Source organism: Syngnathoides biaculeatus, chromosome 7 (assembly GCF_019802595.1).
Source record: "Syngnathoides biaculeatus isolate LvHL_M chromosome 7, ASM1980259v1, whole genome shotgun sequence".
NCBI lineage: Eukaryota > Metazoa > Chordata > Actinopteri > Syngnathiformes > Syngnathidae > Syngnathoides > Syngnathoides biaculeatus.
The window spans coordinates 13,289,803-13,306,645 of NC_084646.1; the positions used below are offsets into that span (position 1 = coordinate 13,289,803).

Below are 16,843 nucleotides of genomic sequence, written 5' to 3' on the forward strand. Positions count from 1 at the left end.
GCGCGTCTATTTGAAGCCCGACTTTGCCTCGACTCCACAACAGTCTGCTGACTTAAAAGCGAGCTCTCTCTTCGCTATCCTCCTCCGTAACGAGATCCTTTACAGCAAGGGAGACGCTGTCAGTCCAGCGTCTTGAAAGACCTCCTCAAAAAGAGAAACTAGCGAGCGCTGATGAGAGCCAAGTCCAGCGCGCTGCGAAAACTTGTAGCACATAACGTACGTGATCGTAGGCCTCCTTAACAACATCCCCGCGCGACGCAACCTCAATCAGGAAAACGCGTCTCCGTCACCTTTTCCTGGCTTGTTAGAGAGAAAATACGACGTCCATAAAAAAGAAACTTCATCATGCGAGACATATGGAAGAGATCTACACGAGATTTTATTCAACAACTGTGTTTTCATTTTCGGTGGCTCAGCTGGAAAGCATTGGCCTCACAGGTCTGAGGTCCAGGGTTCAATCCCAGACCCGCCTGTGTGGAGTTTGCATGTTCTCCCCGTGCCTGCGTGGGTTTTCTCCAGGCACTCCGGTTTCCTCCCACATCCGAAAAACACGCAACTTTAATTGGACACTCTAAATTGCCCCTAGGTGTGATTGTGAGTGCAGCTGTTTGTCTCTATTTGCCCTGTGATTGGCTGGCAACCAGTTCAGGGTGTACCCCGCCTCCTGCCCGTTGACAGATAGGCTCCAGCAGTCCCCGCGACCCTCATGAGGATAAGCGGCAAAGAAAATGGATGGATGTCCTGTGTGTGTGGGGTGGGGGGGGTAATATCTTCAAAAATGGCAGCTAAGGAATACCAAAAGTGCATTTACTTCATAACTTTTTTTCAATTACAACTTGTAATCTTTACTTATTCCAACTCCTTTTGCACACATACATTTCTTTTTTATTGTTGCTTTGTTTTATTACTTGTCATTTTGCCATTTTGTGATTTGCCACTTATCTTCCATTGCTTTTTGAATTAAAGTTTTTTTTTTTAACATAGGTTAACCTGCTTCGTATTTGAACGCTATCTATTTCAAATAATATTGTCATGGATAAACATGGTTTTCATAGTTTGACTAAAGTCTGAAATCATGGCTAATGCGACATCGACAAATGAAATTTGACCTAATCTAAGGCAAAACGTATTATTCAAATAATGGTCCTGTACCCTACATGTTACGGGGCAATCTTTGTAATTTACGCCATAAACAAACAAATTATCTTTCGAAGTTGTTTGTAGAAATTATGATCTAATTTTCAATGTGTGCAAAGGCAAACTACTGAATGGCGCACAATCCTTTGTCTCTCTTTGAAAAAGAGTAGACACGCTCTCACCTGCTCAATCTAAATGCGCGCCTCTAAAAGAGATACAAATTCATGTACAGTATGCAAATGTTCCACAACAGACGTGTGTTTATATATTTATTTTTTTCATCTTTGGACACAAAGGCAATGAAAGTGGGAGCGGGTTCGCCCGGGGGAGGCAGGCACCATTTTAAAGTGACAGTGAAGACGACAACGGCCCCGTCACGTGGCGAGCCGAAGGCGCCGGTTCAAAACACGGCAGACAACGCTGCTAGCGTTTCCCATTCAATCGCAAGAGAACAAGGGGAAGAGCTGCTCGGGTTGCCATGGCGACCGCTGCCATCCTCCTCTTTGAATCCTCCCTCTCATTCTTTAAAGCTTGTACAAGCGTACGGTAATAATCTCTTGGGCGAGCGTCATCGGTGATTGAGACGGCCGATATGGGAGGTGGCGGGCTGACCTTGCTCCTCCTCTACAGTAATGAAAAAAGTTACCATAATTTCTAGCCTATAAGGCGTGCCTTTTTTTCACACACTTTCAACCCTGCGGCTTATGCGGTGATGTGGCTAATTTGTGCATTTTTTTCTAACGGCCGCAAGGGGAGCACTCGAGCTGAAAAGGTAAGAGTGAGACCGGCGGAATATATGTGCCAAGGAAGTGACTTTTACCGCTCCGACCCCGTTTAAGAGAGTGGTGGAATATATGTGCCGAGGAAGTGACTTTTACCGGTCTGGCCCAGTTTTTGAGACTGGAGGAATATATGTGCCGAGGAAGTGACTTTTACCGGTCCGGCCCCGTTTTTGAGACCAGTGGAATATATGTGCCGAGGAAGTGACTTCTACCGGTCGGCCCCGTTTTTTTAGACCGGTGGAATCTATCTGCTATCTGCCGAGGAAGTAACTTTTACCGGTCCGGCCCTGTTAGCGCTACGCTACCGTGTTACTGCTGAATCTCAATTTTAACCGGTATGTTTTTTTTTTTTTAACCGGCCCTGTTAGCATTAGTGTTAGCACGGCGCTAGCATTAACATGACGTTAGCATCAGCGCTACCGTTACCACAGTGCTAGCATTAGCATTAAACTCTCTGTGTAGCGTCTTTGTAAATATTTCGAGTTTCAATATGGGTTTCAATGTGGGCACCTGCGGCTTTTACACAGCTGTGGCATATGTATGTACCAAATGGTATTTCTTTGAGAAATGTACGAGGTGAGGCTTATCACCAGGTGCGCTCTGTAGGCCAAGAATTACAGTACTTATCAACTCCCTGCTTTGTGGAAAAATGTGCAGTATTAAGACAAAGTGAGAACACCGAAGTGCTAATGGACAGGTTTCCAACTTCGCCGTCTTGTGTGTAATCTAGATCAGAGAACGCAGGTGAAGCGTGAAGTTTTGTTCTATCGTTAATTTATCCGATTGGCTTAATGGTGGTGGTGACGTTATTGGGAACCTATCACCTCGGAAATCACAACCTGTTCTATGCACACTTTGATAAATGAAGCCCCTCGTGTGGCACGTCTGCCATTTTAAAGGTGGCACAGATTCGTCTTTTGAATCCTTTCATATTCGTATCGCAATTTTCCGGGTTCTATGCTGCAATGTTACGAGCTGACATGGGAGAATGCGTGAAAACTCGGCAACCTGTGTTTAGTATGTTATTTCAATGTTCTCATTAAGAGAAAAGCCTCTCAGCCAAAGAAGCATCAAAGTGCGTGGGACGCCTTTCCTCTGATGGAGCAGAGACATTTGCTGCAGAGGAGCGAGCGAAAAGACGCGAGGATTGAAAGCCAAAACAACCTTTAGAAGCCTACAGACAGTGAAAGGAAGCAAGATAAGATCCTGCATTACTTCTGAAAATGACTAAATCATCAAACAAACAACCCACAAAAGCCTGTGGAGACCCTCGGGGAGGTATGCTTGTGCTTCAATAAAAAAATAAAAAATAAAAATCCTTCTGCATCATGCCACTGGAACCGCTCAGCACCCATCACCCAATTCATTAGGTCCACCTGCACTAGATAATGAGTTCCACAACAAGAACTGTGAGGAAAAAGGTTGCCTTGACAAAGACAAAGCGACCACTGCGTATTCAATCTGACATTTTTTAGATGCTCTCATGCACTCCAATGCACACGTGGATGAGATTGAGCACATTTTCCCATGCTCCTTAACGTATGACCGACTCTAATGTAATTTCTGCCTTGACTCCCTCTGCCAGTATTTTAACTTTTTTGGGTTTTTTTTGGGGGGGGGGGCTCCAATTCAATGGAACTTGTGCTGCTCCTTCAGATGTGCCCACGTTGTCTACTTGGGGGGAGTAAAATACTCAAATACAGTGAAGAAAATAAGTATTTGAGCACCCTGCTATATTGGAAGGGTCTGAAATTCTCATCGTAGGTGCATGTTCACTTTCTAAAAAGAAAAATCCAGAAATCACAATGTATGATTTTTTTAACGATGTATTTGTGTGATACAGCTGCAAATAAATTTTTGAACACCTGAGAAAACCAATGTTAATATTTGGTAAAGTAGCCTTTGTTGGCCAGGTTTGCACACACTGCAGGAGGGATTTGGCCCACTCCTCCACACAGATGTTCGCTATATCAGACAGGTTTCTGGGCTGTCGCTGAGAAACACAGAGTTTCAGCTCCCTCCAAAGATTTTCCATTGGGTTTAGGTCTGGACACTGGGTAGGCCACGCCAGAACCTTGATATGACTTTCTAACGGAGCCACTCCTTGGTTTTCCTGGCTGTGTGCTTCGGGTCATTGTCATGTTGAAAGACCCTTCCACGACCCATCTTCAATGCTCTGACTGAGGGGAAAGCGGTTGTTCCCCAAAATCTCACAATGCATGGCCGCGGTCATCCTCTCCTTAATACAGTGCAGTCGCCCTGTCCCATGTGCAGAAAAACACCCCCGAAGCATGATGCTACCACCCCCATGCTTCACAGGAGGGATGGTGTTCTTGGGTGGAAATCATCATTCGTCTTCCTCCAAACACCGTTAGTGGAACTATGACCAAAAAGTTCCATTTTGGTCTCATCTGACCACAAAACATTCTCCCATGAAAAAAATACTCATTTTCTTCGCTGAACATTGCTCACATCTCAAATTTTTACTTGTAAGCAAAAAATCATCCAAATGACAGTTCGTATCATTAGGCACCACTGTACAAGTAAATAATGTAATTACCTTCCCCAGGGAAGACATTAAAATCTTAAGTCAAGGTAGTACTGTAGATCGAGTTATTTTAACACAGGAGTTGTGACACACACTTACTCTGAAGGACCTCTACATACGCAAACCCTGATCCTGACAGGACTCCATCCTTTTCGCGTGAGGATGTACATATGCACGTGTGCGGCTACTTCATAAAGTGTGTCATTGGACAAACTTCCCGTTCCCAGTTTACTGACTTATGGTCATCGATTTGTGCGGTGGAGCGAAGAGCGCCGCTGGCACTCCACCTCCGTCTGGATAAACCTCACATGACAAATGATCAATCTGTCACCTCCCAGGCAGAAATCTTACATAACAGTCAAAATCAATACACACGTCACGAGCCTGTGACTACTTTTGGGTTATGCACAAACACGAATACACACACACACACAACACACACACACACACACACACACACACACACCACACACACACACACCACACACACACACACACACACACACACACACACACACACACACACACACACACACCACACACACACACACACACACACATATATGTGGACGACTGGTTAGATCGTCTGCCTCACAGTTTTGAGGACCGGGGTTCAAATCCCGGCCCCGCATGTGTGGCGTTTGCATGTTCTTTCGAGCCTGTATCTTTAGACCAAGCAGTACCTGTCATGAATTGGTCCTCTGAACTTTGGGTCATACTTGCGCGCCTCACCTATAAAGACAAAACAAAACATACAGTGAGGTTAGATTTGTGAAAAAAAATGCAGTCCAGTACTTGATAGATGATGATGCCTTTTTATTCCGCACAGAAATTTTATAGGCTTTTGTACAATTAACCCCAGGTAAAGTACAAAAATTCATTCATCCATTTTCTTATCCTCATGAGGGTCGCGGGGAGTGCTGGAGCCTATCCCAGCTGTCAACGGGCAGGAGGCGGGGTAGAGCCTGAACTGGTTGCCAGCCAACTGCTGGGCACATTGAGACAAGCAGCCGCATTCCCAATCACACCTTGGGGCAATTTAGAGTGTCCAATTAATGTTGCATGTTGTTGGAATGTGGGAGGAAACCGGAGTGGCCGGAGGAAACCCACACAAGCACAGGGAGAACACGCAAACTCCACATAGGCAGGTCCAGGATTGAACCGGGGACGTCAGAACTGTGAGGCCAACGCTCTACCAGCTGATCCACCGTGCCACCTAAAGTACAAATAATGGCATGAAAAAAATGTGAGTGTGTTTTGACGAGACTCGCCCAAGGTGCTGTTTTTCACCTCTGTAGATTTAGTTTGCTCGCGGAAATACCACAAAACGACACAACACGTGCATTTTCTACACTGCTTATGCTCACTAGGGTTGCAGGTATGCTGGAGCCTATCGCAGCTAACCTGGGGAGGAAGTAGGGTACACCTTGAACTGGTCGCCAGTCATTCACAGGGGACGTAGAATGGTAAACTCAAGATCTTGCACTTCTGTCCGAGTTAAATTATCCTTCCATATTGTGCTGTTAATAATTGCACTGCTCAAAGATTATTACTTAACTCACCGCCTCGTATTAGAGAAATTTGCATCAACATTTTCTGGGGTAGAAAATGAAGTAAGAGCTTTTCAAGTCCCTAATTAATAATAGAAATAAAGAATGCTGAGCCAGAAGTCCTCATTTGAAATGTGGGACATTCCACTGCAATTAGACGAGAGTGGAGTTCGTGGGAGAGTTTTGCGTTAAGGGTTGGAAAATCTTGAGAGAATCCTGCTCCAAGGGGAGCCGTGAATATAATCTGTGGAATCCTGAACAGAATTTTTAACACAAGCCAATTAGTGTGCGGTAATTGGGCCACAAAGACTTTCTTCACCTATTCCTGCTTGTACAGAACCGACTGAAATCTGAGTATTACAGAATAAAAGTAGAAACGAAGCATTTTATAGAAGTTTTTTTTCTTTGATCTCAAAACAAGTTTGAAATTCATCAGATTTTTTGAGTAATGCATTTTCAGTTCCATGATCCACATTTTCTGTTAAACGTACTCGGAGGCTCCGGAACTGGTTGGATCAATAGCGGCATTTCCTTGCTCAACTTAATCCAACAGTGACGCCATGATGGAGTTGTTGTGCTCCGGAGCTTGTACGGCTCCGCTTCAGTCGAATGATGACCATGATTTATTTCCAGTGTCCTGGGAGGTGGGGGAAGGCGGGGGGGTGGGGGGGGGGTGTGTGGTCGACCACCTTCAGGAAGGTCTAACAGAAGATTCTCGCATGAATTGTAGCAGTACGTCTGCCTCGCTCCGTGCAGACCGCTTGGCACTGTTGGAGAAGGCTTTCCAGTCGTCCCGCTGACCCTGCTGAGGGGTCAGAATGGGCTGCAAAAACGCTCCGTCATCGATGCCGCTCCTTGTTTCACATAAGCGTAGCATGAGCGAGCACTTTGCCGGATTTGTTCTTGAAGGTGGATGGCATAAGAATATTGATGGTATTTTCCAGTATATGTTAGCAAGACCGAAGGGGGACATTTCCAAGACAAAGTCATTTAGGTGTTTGAAACCTGTACCCAGGTCAGGCACACCGCAGGGAAGGATAAAAACGGGTTAGTCCATATGGCCGGAGCAGGTGGAATCACACAGCGATCAACAAGAGTCAGTGGGGTAGGGCAACCGATTGTCACTGACGATACGAGACACTTTTGCTAGTCATGTCAGTCGTTCCATCTCTAATTTAACCATACAAGTAGCATGTTTTGATCACAATCAGATTTAATGGCCAAGTGTGTAAAAACAAGCTGTCGGTGCTCCCCTGGTACGACATACAGAACAAGGAACAACATAGCAACGACAACAAAGAACGAGGGACATTTCTGTTTATAGGGACTATTCCTTATAAGACGTGCAAGATGTAAAATCTATACAAATAAGTGGATTAACAATGTCAATCGTGCAAAGGGAGCAGTTTAAAGTGAGGAATCGTGTGGTCTACAAAATATGAAAAAAAAAGAATATATATATATATATATATATATATAAAGAAATAATAATGAGAAAAAATATATGTTACTAATGCTGATACTGATTGGACCAGCAGGATGTGAGGATGTGAGTGATAACGTGGCACAAGGCAGAAAAATAATAGGTTCGCTGATCAAGAATTCAATGAGTTAATTGCCAGAGCGAGAAAACTGTTCGAATGCCTGCTACTTTTGAGTAGTATCTGTAGTGCTTTCTCGAAGGAAGGAGCGGGAAGAGCTGGTGGCCAGGATGTGGAGGATCCAAAAGAATCCTGCTTGCTCTGGACCTAGTTTACGTTCCGTGTGAGTCCTCAATAGTGGGTAGAGTGGTGCCGATTAATCTGTTCAGCTGTTTTGATTGTCCGTTGCAGTCGGAGTTTGTCGTTTTTTGTGGCAGCCCCAAACCAGACTGTGATGGAGGTATACAGTACTGCTGTGTAGAACTGACTCAGCAGCTCGCGTGACAGACCGTACATCCTTTGCTGGGCTTTTTTGAGGATTGTCTCCCACCTCAAGTCCTTTGAGACTGTAATTCCCAAGAACTTGAATGTCTCGACAGTCGATAATTAACTTACTCACGAAGTTGCATTACTGAAGTAGACTAAAATGTTTTTTGTCATTATTATTATTACTAATATAGTGTGTTTTAGTTGGTACATATTGTATTTCAATAACAGAGGACAAACCTCTGGAAATGGCTAACAATGCTAATGTGGATCAACACTAACTGAAGTTAAAAAACAAATAATTCCAAGGGGAAAGAAATGCATTGGTGATTAACGTGAAGAAAAAAAACCCCATCATTTTTAGCTATCTTTGTGCAAAATTTAATGGGTTTTCCTAGGCTACCTTTGTTGAGCCCAATTCAAACCCAGCCTTGAGTGACAATCCGCTGTTTTGCTCGTAACTAAACTCTATTTGGGCAGCCTGTGTTAGTTGGGGAAGTGCCAAAATCACATTGGCAAATTCTATTTGCACCATAAATGACCTTTGTCTCCAATTCCTCTCTGAACACTGCTCAAGCTCCTCCCGATGTCACCTGTCTTGCCGAGATGTCGGCACCTGACCAGTTGGGCACGTTGCCTTTTTTGGGCGTGTACTGGCTTTGTGGGCACGGTGTCTACGCTACGCTCGTTCCAGACTGATCAGGTGGGGGTGCTCCTATTACTTTGACAGACCACTCCTACATTCTCTCTACCACATCCCGTTCCCTGTCGTCGTAGACAAACCGGTGTCAGGAACGGGGGGGCACAGATGTCACCACCTATCACAAGGTGGGAGTAAAGGTAGTAAGATGTTATACTCACTATTTCCTCAAATTGGGTCAAGCAAACTGATGTTACGGCATGAAACTCTGAATTATCGTTTTTCTAGTTCACCAACACAGCGAAAATAGTGGACTCTTATTTTATTTATTGGGTTATTCAGCAAACAAAGCATACAGGTAATTAGCGTTAAGGACGCTGGGAAATGTCACTGATGCCAGGAACCCCCCCCCCCCCCCCCCCCCCAGCCGCCTTTGCATTACATGACAGCTGTTTTGCCGGAATCTCAGTCGGCAAGTGTAGAAAATGCACTAGTGGCCACAGACAGCTTGAATGAAGCTCTGCATACTCAACAGTATTTGTCCAAAAAAAAAAAAAAAAAAAAGCCTGGGAGGCATGCTACGCTAGGACAGCTTGTTCTGCAATAACCTTTATGCCCAGTCCAATTCATATTTGACGCTAGTCTGACATGGGAGTGAAATCACATCAACATGGCTACACGCAGTCAATAGTGTGCCTGTGGCTCAACTGTCCAACACAGGCTTCTTTCATAGCGCGATACAGCCAAAGAGGTCGCACGCTGCAGACGCTGTACATGGCTTGTGACATAAGAGAGCATTTTTGATCATGTTTTCACAGCGCTGATCCTCAAAAGTCTCTCGGTTCAGGAGTGTGAGCTAAAGGCAACTTCGTTCACAGCATCACTTGCTGCAATAGTCGAAAGATGCAGCTACAAATCATACCGCTGGAAACCACAAGGAACCCTTCAAATTGGGGATGCGCCGATATTGCACGTCTGTGTTCATTCTCGCTCCAAAATATTCCGACATTAGGACGACAATCAAATAATATAAAAAATTCTAAGAAATTCTCTCATTATTGGGACATTTGACAAAATTAAATAATTTTGGTGATCCTGACTGACCCTGAAACGGGAAAGGTTTGGTCTGATTTGACTTCAGACAGTGAAACCAAAAATGAAATATATGTTTTTGGAGAGAATGTAAACCCCTGTCTTCAACTGTATATTTACTGTTGTAATAAAAATGTCTGATTATCTTTGTGCGTCATCAAAATCAGTTATTTACAAACATCTACTTTTACTTTGAAAAACAATTACTGCATCAAAATTCTTGCTTATTTTACGACATGTTACAGACTAAACTTAATCACAATCACTTTATTTGATACTTAATTTTTTTCACAGTCAATTTAAAATAATGTAATAAGAAATATAAATGTTTTAATCAAAAAATTATTGTAAATATATATATATAAATTCTTGGTATCAAATCTGTGCATCTCTACTTCAAATGGAACAAAATACTGTCATAATGCAGTTCAGCAGGACGGCGCCATGGTGCAAGTAAGCGGGGCTGTACGTGGTTGCACTGTACGTCGATTCATTTTTTATGACAGCACTTCTGCCAAATCACTGTGGACAGAGACAGCAAAAATATGCCTTTTGGCCTTTTCTGTTTTTCTCTGGAATCTCGTCTGAAATACTCGCAGTGGACAGCGGGGGAGTGGAACATGACATGATCTGCTCAAGTGGACCACCATGCATACATGCATGCATCGGTATCGCCTCTAAAAAAAAATTACACAAGCTCACGTCAGCAGACATTCAATGGTAACGTGCGGTCAGGAACATCTTCGCCTGTACTTCTATTCTGCATATTTTTTGCCTTCATCTTTTTTCAAGGACTGGAGTGGGGGAGAAGATGACATGAGTTTGAAGGTTTTTGGAGGTGGTGAGGAGTAAAATAGGAGAGGACCAGGGCGTTAAGACCCGAGACTCACTTCTCCCACGGTGTTGGTTGTGTTGAAAGTAGGGCTGGGAGACGTGGCAAAAATCTGATTTTTTTCCTCTTTGCTGATCAAAAGAACAAGTGACAATGACATTAAAAGTTTTGCTCATTGTTTTGCTGGGATTTGGTTTATTTCTCCAAACACCAATTTAAGTTAATAGAATTTATTTTACTTTGAAAATATAATTTTTACTTGGTGGAAAAAAATCTTTTGTCAAAACATTTTACATGTCCAATATTTTATCACTGATGTACCGAAACAAAAATTCATGGCCAAAACCCGTTGGCAGCTGCGATAGCCTCCAGCACTCCTGACCCTTATGAGGATAAGCGGCACACAAAATGTATGGGTGGATGGATGTTGTTAGTGGTAGCTGTGCACACCAGCTGGGATGCATTTTGAATTACGGAATCAGTTAATCACAGAGCCAGCCCCAGGTCAAAGGCACACTTGAAAAAAATGTAAGTTATCATAAGTAATTTAAATTTAACGCTTCATAAGTGCTTGTTTTTTCACTTCCCGTAAGTGCAATGACCAAATGTCCCAATGCTTGTGTTCAATGAATGTAAACATCCATCCATTTTCTTTTGCCCCTTATCCCCACGAGGGTCACGGGGAGTTCTGGAGCCTATCCCAGCTGTCAACAGGCAGGAGGTGGGGTACACCCTAAACTGGTTGCCAGCCAATCGCAGGGCACATCAAGACAAACAGCTGCACTCACAATCACACCAAGGGCCAATTTAGACTGTCCAATTAATATTCCATCTTTTTGGGATGTGGGAGCAACACAGGGCACTCCGGTGAGTGCCCGGAGAAAACCCACGCAGGCACGGGGAGAACATGCAAACCCCACATAGGCGGGGCGAGGGTTGAACTCCGGTCCTCAGATCTGTGAGGCCAACACTTTTGAGTGTAAACAAAATGCTGAAAATAAAGCGCTGCCTTGACTTACGAGTTTCAAATGTTCAGTGACCACGCTCGTAAAGCAAATCACCTGTATCTGAAAGCAACGATCACTGGTGAAATGAATGGAAATGCCATTATGCTCCCCCGCTCATGCACATTTTTGTTACATGTTTAAAGAAAAAGATCACACTGATATTTGAATTAAATAAAAAAAAAAATCAAAATACTAGAATCTCAAGAAAAAAAATTGCATACTGGTGGCATGGGAGGTTAACTGAAGACTTAAAATAACCCGTAGGTGTGATGCTTCTCTGTTTATATGTGCCCTGCAATTAGCCGGCGACAGTTCAGTGTGTACATTTTCTCTCTCTCTCTCTGTCTTTCTCTCTCTCTCTCTGCCCCCCCCCCTCTTCCTACTCCTTCTAGAGTGTTTCTTAATAGCACAATCACTTGAACATTTCATTTTTTGGGGCCCTATACAGAGGGTTCATTTACAGCAAAACAAACAAATACATCTCAATACGAGCACGGTGAGCCATGAAATGCCGGGAGAGAAGCAAAAGTGAGTGTTCCGCGCAGTGGGCCAGGAAGTACCGTTCATGAACCGATGCAATATTGGCCTGCAAAAATTGTAAAGCCATTTGTGAGTGGCGGCACAGTGGCGCAGCTGGTAAAGCGTTGGCCTCACGGTTCTGGGGTCCGGGGTTCAATCCCTGAACCCGCCTGCGTGGAGTTTGCATGTTCTCCCCGTGCCCGCGTGGGTTTTCTCCGGGCACTCCGGTTTCCTCCTACATCCCAAAAACACTCAACATTAATTGGACACTCTAAATTGCCCCTAGGTGTGATTATGAGTGCAGCTGTATGTCTCCATGTACCCTGCGACAACCAGTTCAGTTCTGGCAACCAGTTCAGGCTGTACCCTGCCATCCCAAAAACATGCACCATTAAATGGGCACTCTAAATTGCCCATAGGTGTGATTGTGAGTGCGACTGTTGTCTGTCTTCAGGTGCCCTGCGATTGGCTGGCAACCAATTCAGGGTGTAACCCGCCTCCTGCCCGTTGACAGCTGGGATAGCCTCCAGCACTCCCTGCGACCCTCGTGAGGATAAGCGGTGAATAAAATGGATGGATGGATTTGTGAGTGAACCAAGTTTCCACTTCAAGGTTCTACCTCAACAGCTGTTTTTTTTTAACTTCACTGACCTCACTTTTACCTCAAGTCATCACCCGCAAATCGAGGCGATAAATAGAAATAATCTCTAAAAATGGACAACTTGTATCACTCCTAAATTGAGTTACCACTGTACTGTATATGGACGGATATACATTGTCAACAAATGTTTACCACTGCTGTGCCAAGTGTTACCACTCTGGATTGTGTACGGAACATCTCGTCGGCTATCTCTCTCTCTCTCTATCTCTCTCTCTTTCTCTCTCGTACACAAAATATTCACACTAGTCTCCCGCACTTCCTGTTGGACTCCATCTCGGAAGCAAATACTGCAGCAAAGAGGCACCAGATGGCTCTTTCTTTTCTCTCTTTCTCTCTCTCCCTCTAACATTAAGGGTGTTCCAAGAAAATATCCAATCATTTTCCCCACTTACGTTGCTCTCAATTGCCCTTTCTGTATCCTTTCTCACGTTGTATCCCCTCCGGAGAAAAGCACAACCTTTTAAGTTCTTGTCTCCTTTCTAAGACAAGACATCCGCATCCCGATCTGCGCTTTAAATTGACTTAGCGGCATCCCCCTGGGATCTTTTCAAATATAAGCAGGCTTTAGAGGACGGTGCAGTCAGCGATTTGGCTTCTGTTAAGGCTACTCGTTCGTCACTTAACAGTGTACGTTTTAAAAAAAGAGAGAAGGAAGAAAAAGAGAGTCAATACTCATAGCTCACGTACATTCTCTTTAAAAAACAACAACAACAGCGGGATGCAGGTTGGGATTCGGCCCCCAGGAGGGGGGTTAGCATCTGAAAGTGTCACTCGTTGACAGCTAGCCGGCTGCTCTGTGCTGTTGGGGTGAAGTGTTGTTGCTGTCATGTGACCTTGACCACTTGTGTGGCAAGCCTCGCTTCCCTCCTCCGCTTAGTGGATTACCCGGTTAGGACCAGGCCATCAATTGAGCTACAGATATATGTGTATACACTACTCAATAAAATCCATCAATTTTCTTCGCCACTTATCCTCACGTGGGTGGAGCCTTTCCCAGCTGTCAACGGGCAGGAGTCGGAGTACACCCTGAACTGGTTACCAGCCAATCGCAGGGCACAACGAGACAAACAACGGCACTCACAATCACACCTAAGGGCAATTTAGAGTGTCCAATTAATGTTGCATGTTTTTGGGATGTGGTAGGAAATCAGAGTGCCCGGAGGAAACCCAGGTGGGCACGGGGAGAAAATGAAAACTCCACACAGGCGGGTCGGGGATTGAACCCGAGACCTCAGAACTGTGAGGCCAACGCTTTACCAGCTGACCCACCGTACCGACTCAATAAAATGCTGATGCTAATTCATCTGTTCAAATTTTTGTCTGTTGAACATATAGTCAGCGATTGGATGAAAAACTCATCTATTTGCATATTTTTGTGGTCTTTCCGTGATGCACTCATATCTACCAAGATGGTGCCTAACCTCTGGGTAATAGGAAAGTTGTAAGTGAGGTCTGAGTGGCAGTTAAATAGAAAAAATAACAAATGACGGCGGTCTCGTTGCTGCTTGACATTTTTATGACTTAAGAATGCGTGCAATTCGGGCGCACGTGTTCAAACTCAAATAATCGGAAAGCCAATTAATTTTCAGAGTATGCTGTACTGTTGATAAGCTTGATTAACATTCAAGTTGAAGACCAACGAGGTCTTAAAAACTGAAGGGAAAGTGTTGATATGTGAACTGCGTTTGCAAGGTTTGCCAACTTCTCACAAACTGTAACAGAAACACGGCAAGAATCACATGAAATTCTGCTGTTTTGCTTTTTCTTTTGCCTTTTTTTTTTGGGGACAATATTTATGTTCGCACTACAAGGCGCAACTTTCTTTCTGACCTTTAACCCCTGCAGCTAGTACAAGCAGATGTTAACTGAATCTCCGCTATTCTCATTTTTTTTATAACCCCACAAAATTGTTCAGGAATTTTTCAACGAGGTCCTTGTTTGAAATGTTAACCGTTGTCTTTTTTTTTGACACCTGTGTGACAATTACAGATGTTGAAAAAAAAAATCTCTTTAGCATGATGGCATTGGAATTAAGGCTAGTGTTTTACTGTTGATATACTTTAGCATTAACATCGGTACATTTACTTGTATAAGACTTCATCTATTCATCCATTTTCTTTGCCGCTTATCCTCACGAGGGTCGCGGGGAGTGCTGGAGCCTATCACAGCTGTCAACGGGCAGGAGGTGGGGTACACACTGAACTGGTTGCCGGCCAATCACAGGGCACATCAAGACAAACAGCCGCACTCACAATCACACCTAGGGGCAATTTAGAGTCTCTAATTAATGTTGCATGTTTTGGTGATGTGGGAGGAAATCAGAGTGCCCGGAGGAAACCCAGGCGGGCACGGGGAGAAAATGAAAACTCCACACAGGCGGGTCGGGGATTGAACTCGGGACCTCAGAACTGTGAGGCTAACGCTTTACCTGCTGCCTATAATACTTCAATGACAGCAAAAAAATAAAAAGACTCCAGTAAATGTTTTATAATTTATAATGAATGAGCTCAACATGTAAAGTATTTCTATTACCACCTATGGGCAAAATGTCTGTAAATGCGATCATCTCGGAGGTTGGCAACCCCTCCAGCAATCAAAATAAGCCACTATACCTAAAGTTCTGGAACATAGACACGTCGGTAGATTGTAAGATTATCACAATTTTAATAATGTGCGGGAGCAAAATTCTGCATTTGTGATTTACTCGAAACTAAGTCCAATTAAGACTCGTGTGAAAATGTAATTCCATCCGGAGCGCTGTCTAACTTTACTGTGACAGGAGTTCATCTTAAGCGTCTACGTTGGCTCGATGTGAAAATCTAGGATTTGGGGAAGCCTGCCCATGCGAGAAATGCCTTAATTAACTTCACACTAGACTTTATGGGGGGTGGGGGCTGAATGGAACAAATATTGTCCCGTCCAATAACCTATTTCTGAACGGTTATGATATTATCTTCATTTCAGTAATTGCAAACCTCAGGAACATTAAATCAAGTATTAATGAGGACACTGCGTTGACATTTACTACTATAAAGGAACAAGCACCATTGAGAGTATTTTAAAATTGCTGATTAAAAAAGGGCGCACGCGCAGCATCGATAGCGCCGTTATTATTTGTACCACTTGCTCACAAAATGGGCCATTAGCTTGATGCATTGAACGTCGCTGCGGCACAATTAACATCCTTAAGTGACTTGGTTCGTTAGAAAGGAACGTGACGGAATGCAATTGTGAAATACCGTGTACTCTATCCACACACTGCATATTTTCTGATTCACAATGGTAAAAATAGAGTTATAGTTAAATTAACATTTTTTTTTTTAAAGATTTGATTGCTTACATGGCGGCACGGTGGATCAGCTGGTACAGGGTTGGCCTCCCAGTTCCAAGGTCTCGGGTTCAATCCCGGCCCCGCCTGTGTGGAGTTTGCACGTTCTCCCCGTGCCTACGTGGGTTTTTCTCCGGGAACTCCGGTTTCCTCCCACATCCCAAAAACATGCAACATTAATTGGACACGCTAAATTACAGGCGAAGTGTGATTGTGAGTGCGGCTGTTTGTCTCCATGTGCCCTGCGATTGGCTGGCGACCAGTTCAGGATGTATACCGCCTCCTGCCCGTTGACAGCTGGGATAGGCTCCAGCAAATCCCTGCGACCCTCGTGAGGATAAGCGGTAGGAAAATGGATGGATGGATGATTTGTTACATGTTGGATTAAGTGATATTATGTCACGATGTCTGAATTTGCACATTAAAATTCTATTCATATTTATTTATTTCGTTTGCATGTTCTGATTTAAAAAATATATCAATCAGGTTACTCATCAGTTAATCAGTACTTGAGTAGTTTTTTCATTACTGTTGGAAATTTATGGCATGAGGTAGATTTGATACGCACTTTGATACATAGGTGGCGATTCCATAAAAAAAAAATCTTTATGGGTGTATGTGTATACCAACTCACCCCATCCATTTTCTGAGTCACCTATCCTCACCAGGGTCACAGGAGTGCTGGAGCCTATCCTAGCTGTCATCAGGGAGGAGGCAGGGTACACCCTGATTTAGTTGCCAGCCAATCAAAGGGCACATGGAGACAAACAGCAGTTGCACTCACAATCACAACTTGGGGCAATTTAGAGTGTCCAATCAATGCATGTTTTGGGATGTACG

The 16,843-nt window shown here is 43.9% G+C and overlaps 1 protein-coding gene across 2 annotated transcripts in view; it reads right to left on the minus strand.

The window, feature by feature from the left end:
* Positions 1-16,843, minus strand: part of LOC133503117 (choline transporter-like protein 5) — a 36,120-nt gene that overhangs the window by 18,030 nt on the left and 1,247 nt on the right. For both annotated transcript variants that reach the window (XM_061824336.1, XM_061824335.1), the window contains exon 2: positions 5,151-5,199. In XM_061824336.1, the coding sequence (XP_061680320.1) occupies positions 5,151-5,199 (49 nt within the window). The remainder of the gene's footprint in view (positions 1-5,150; positions 5,200-16,843) is intronic.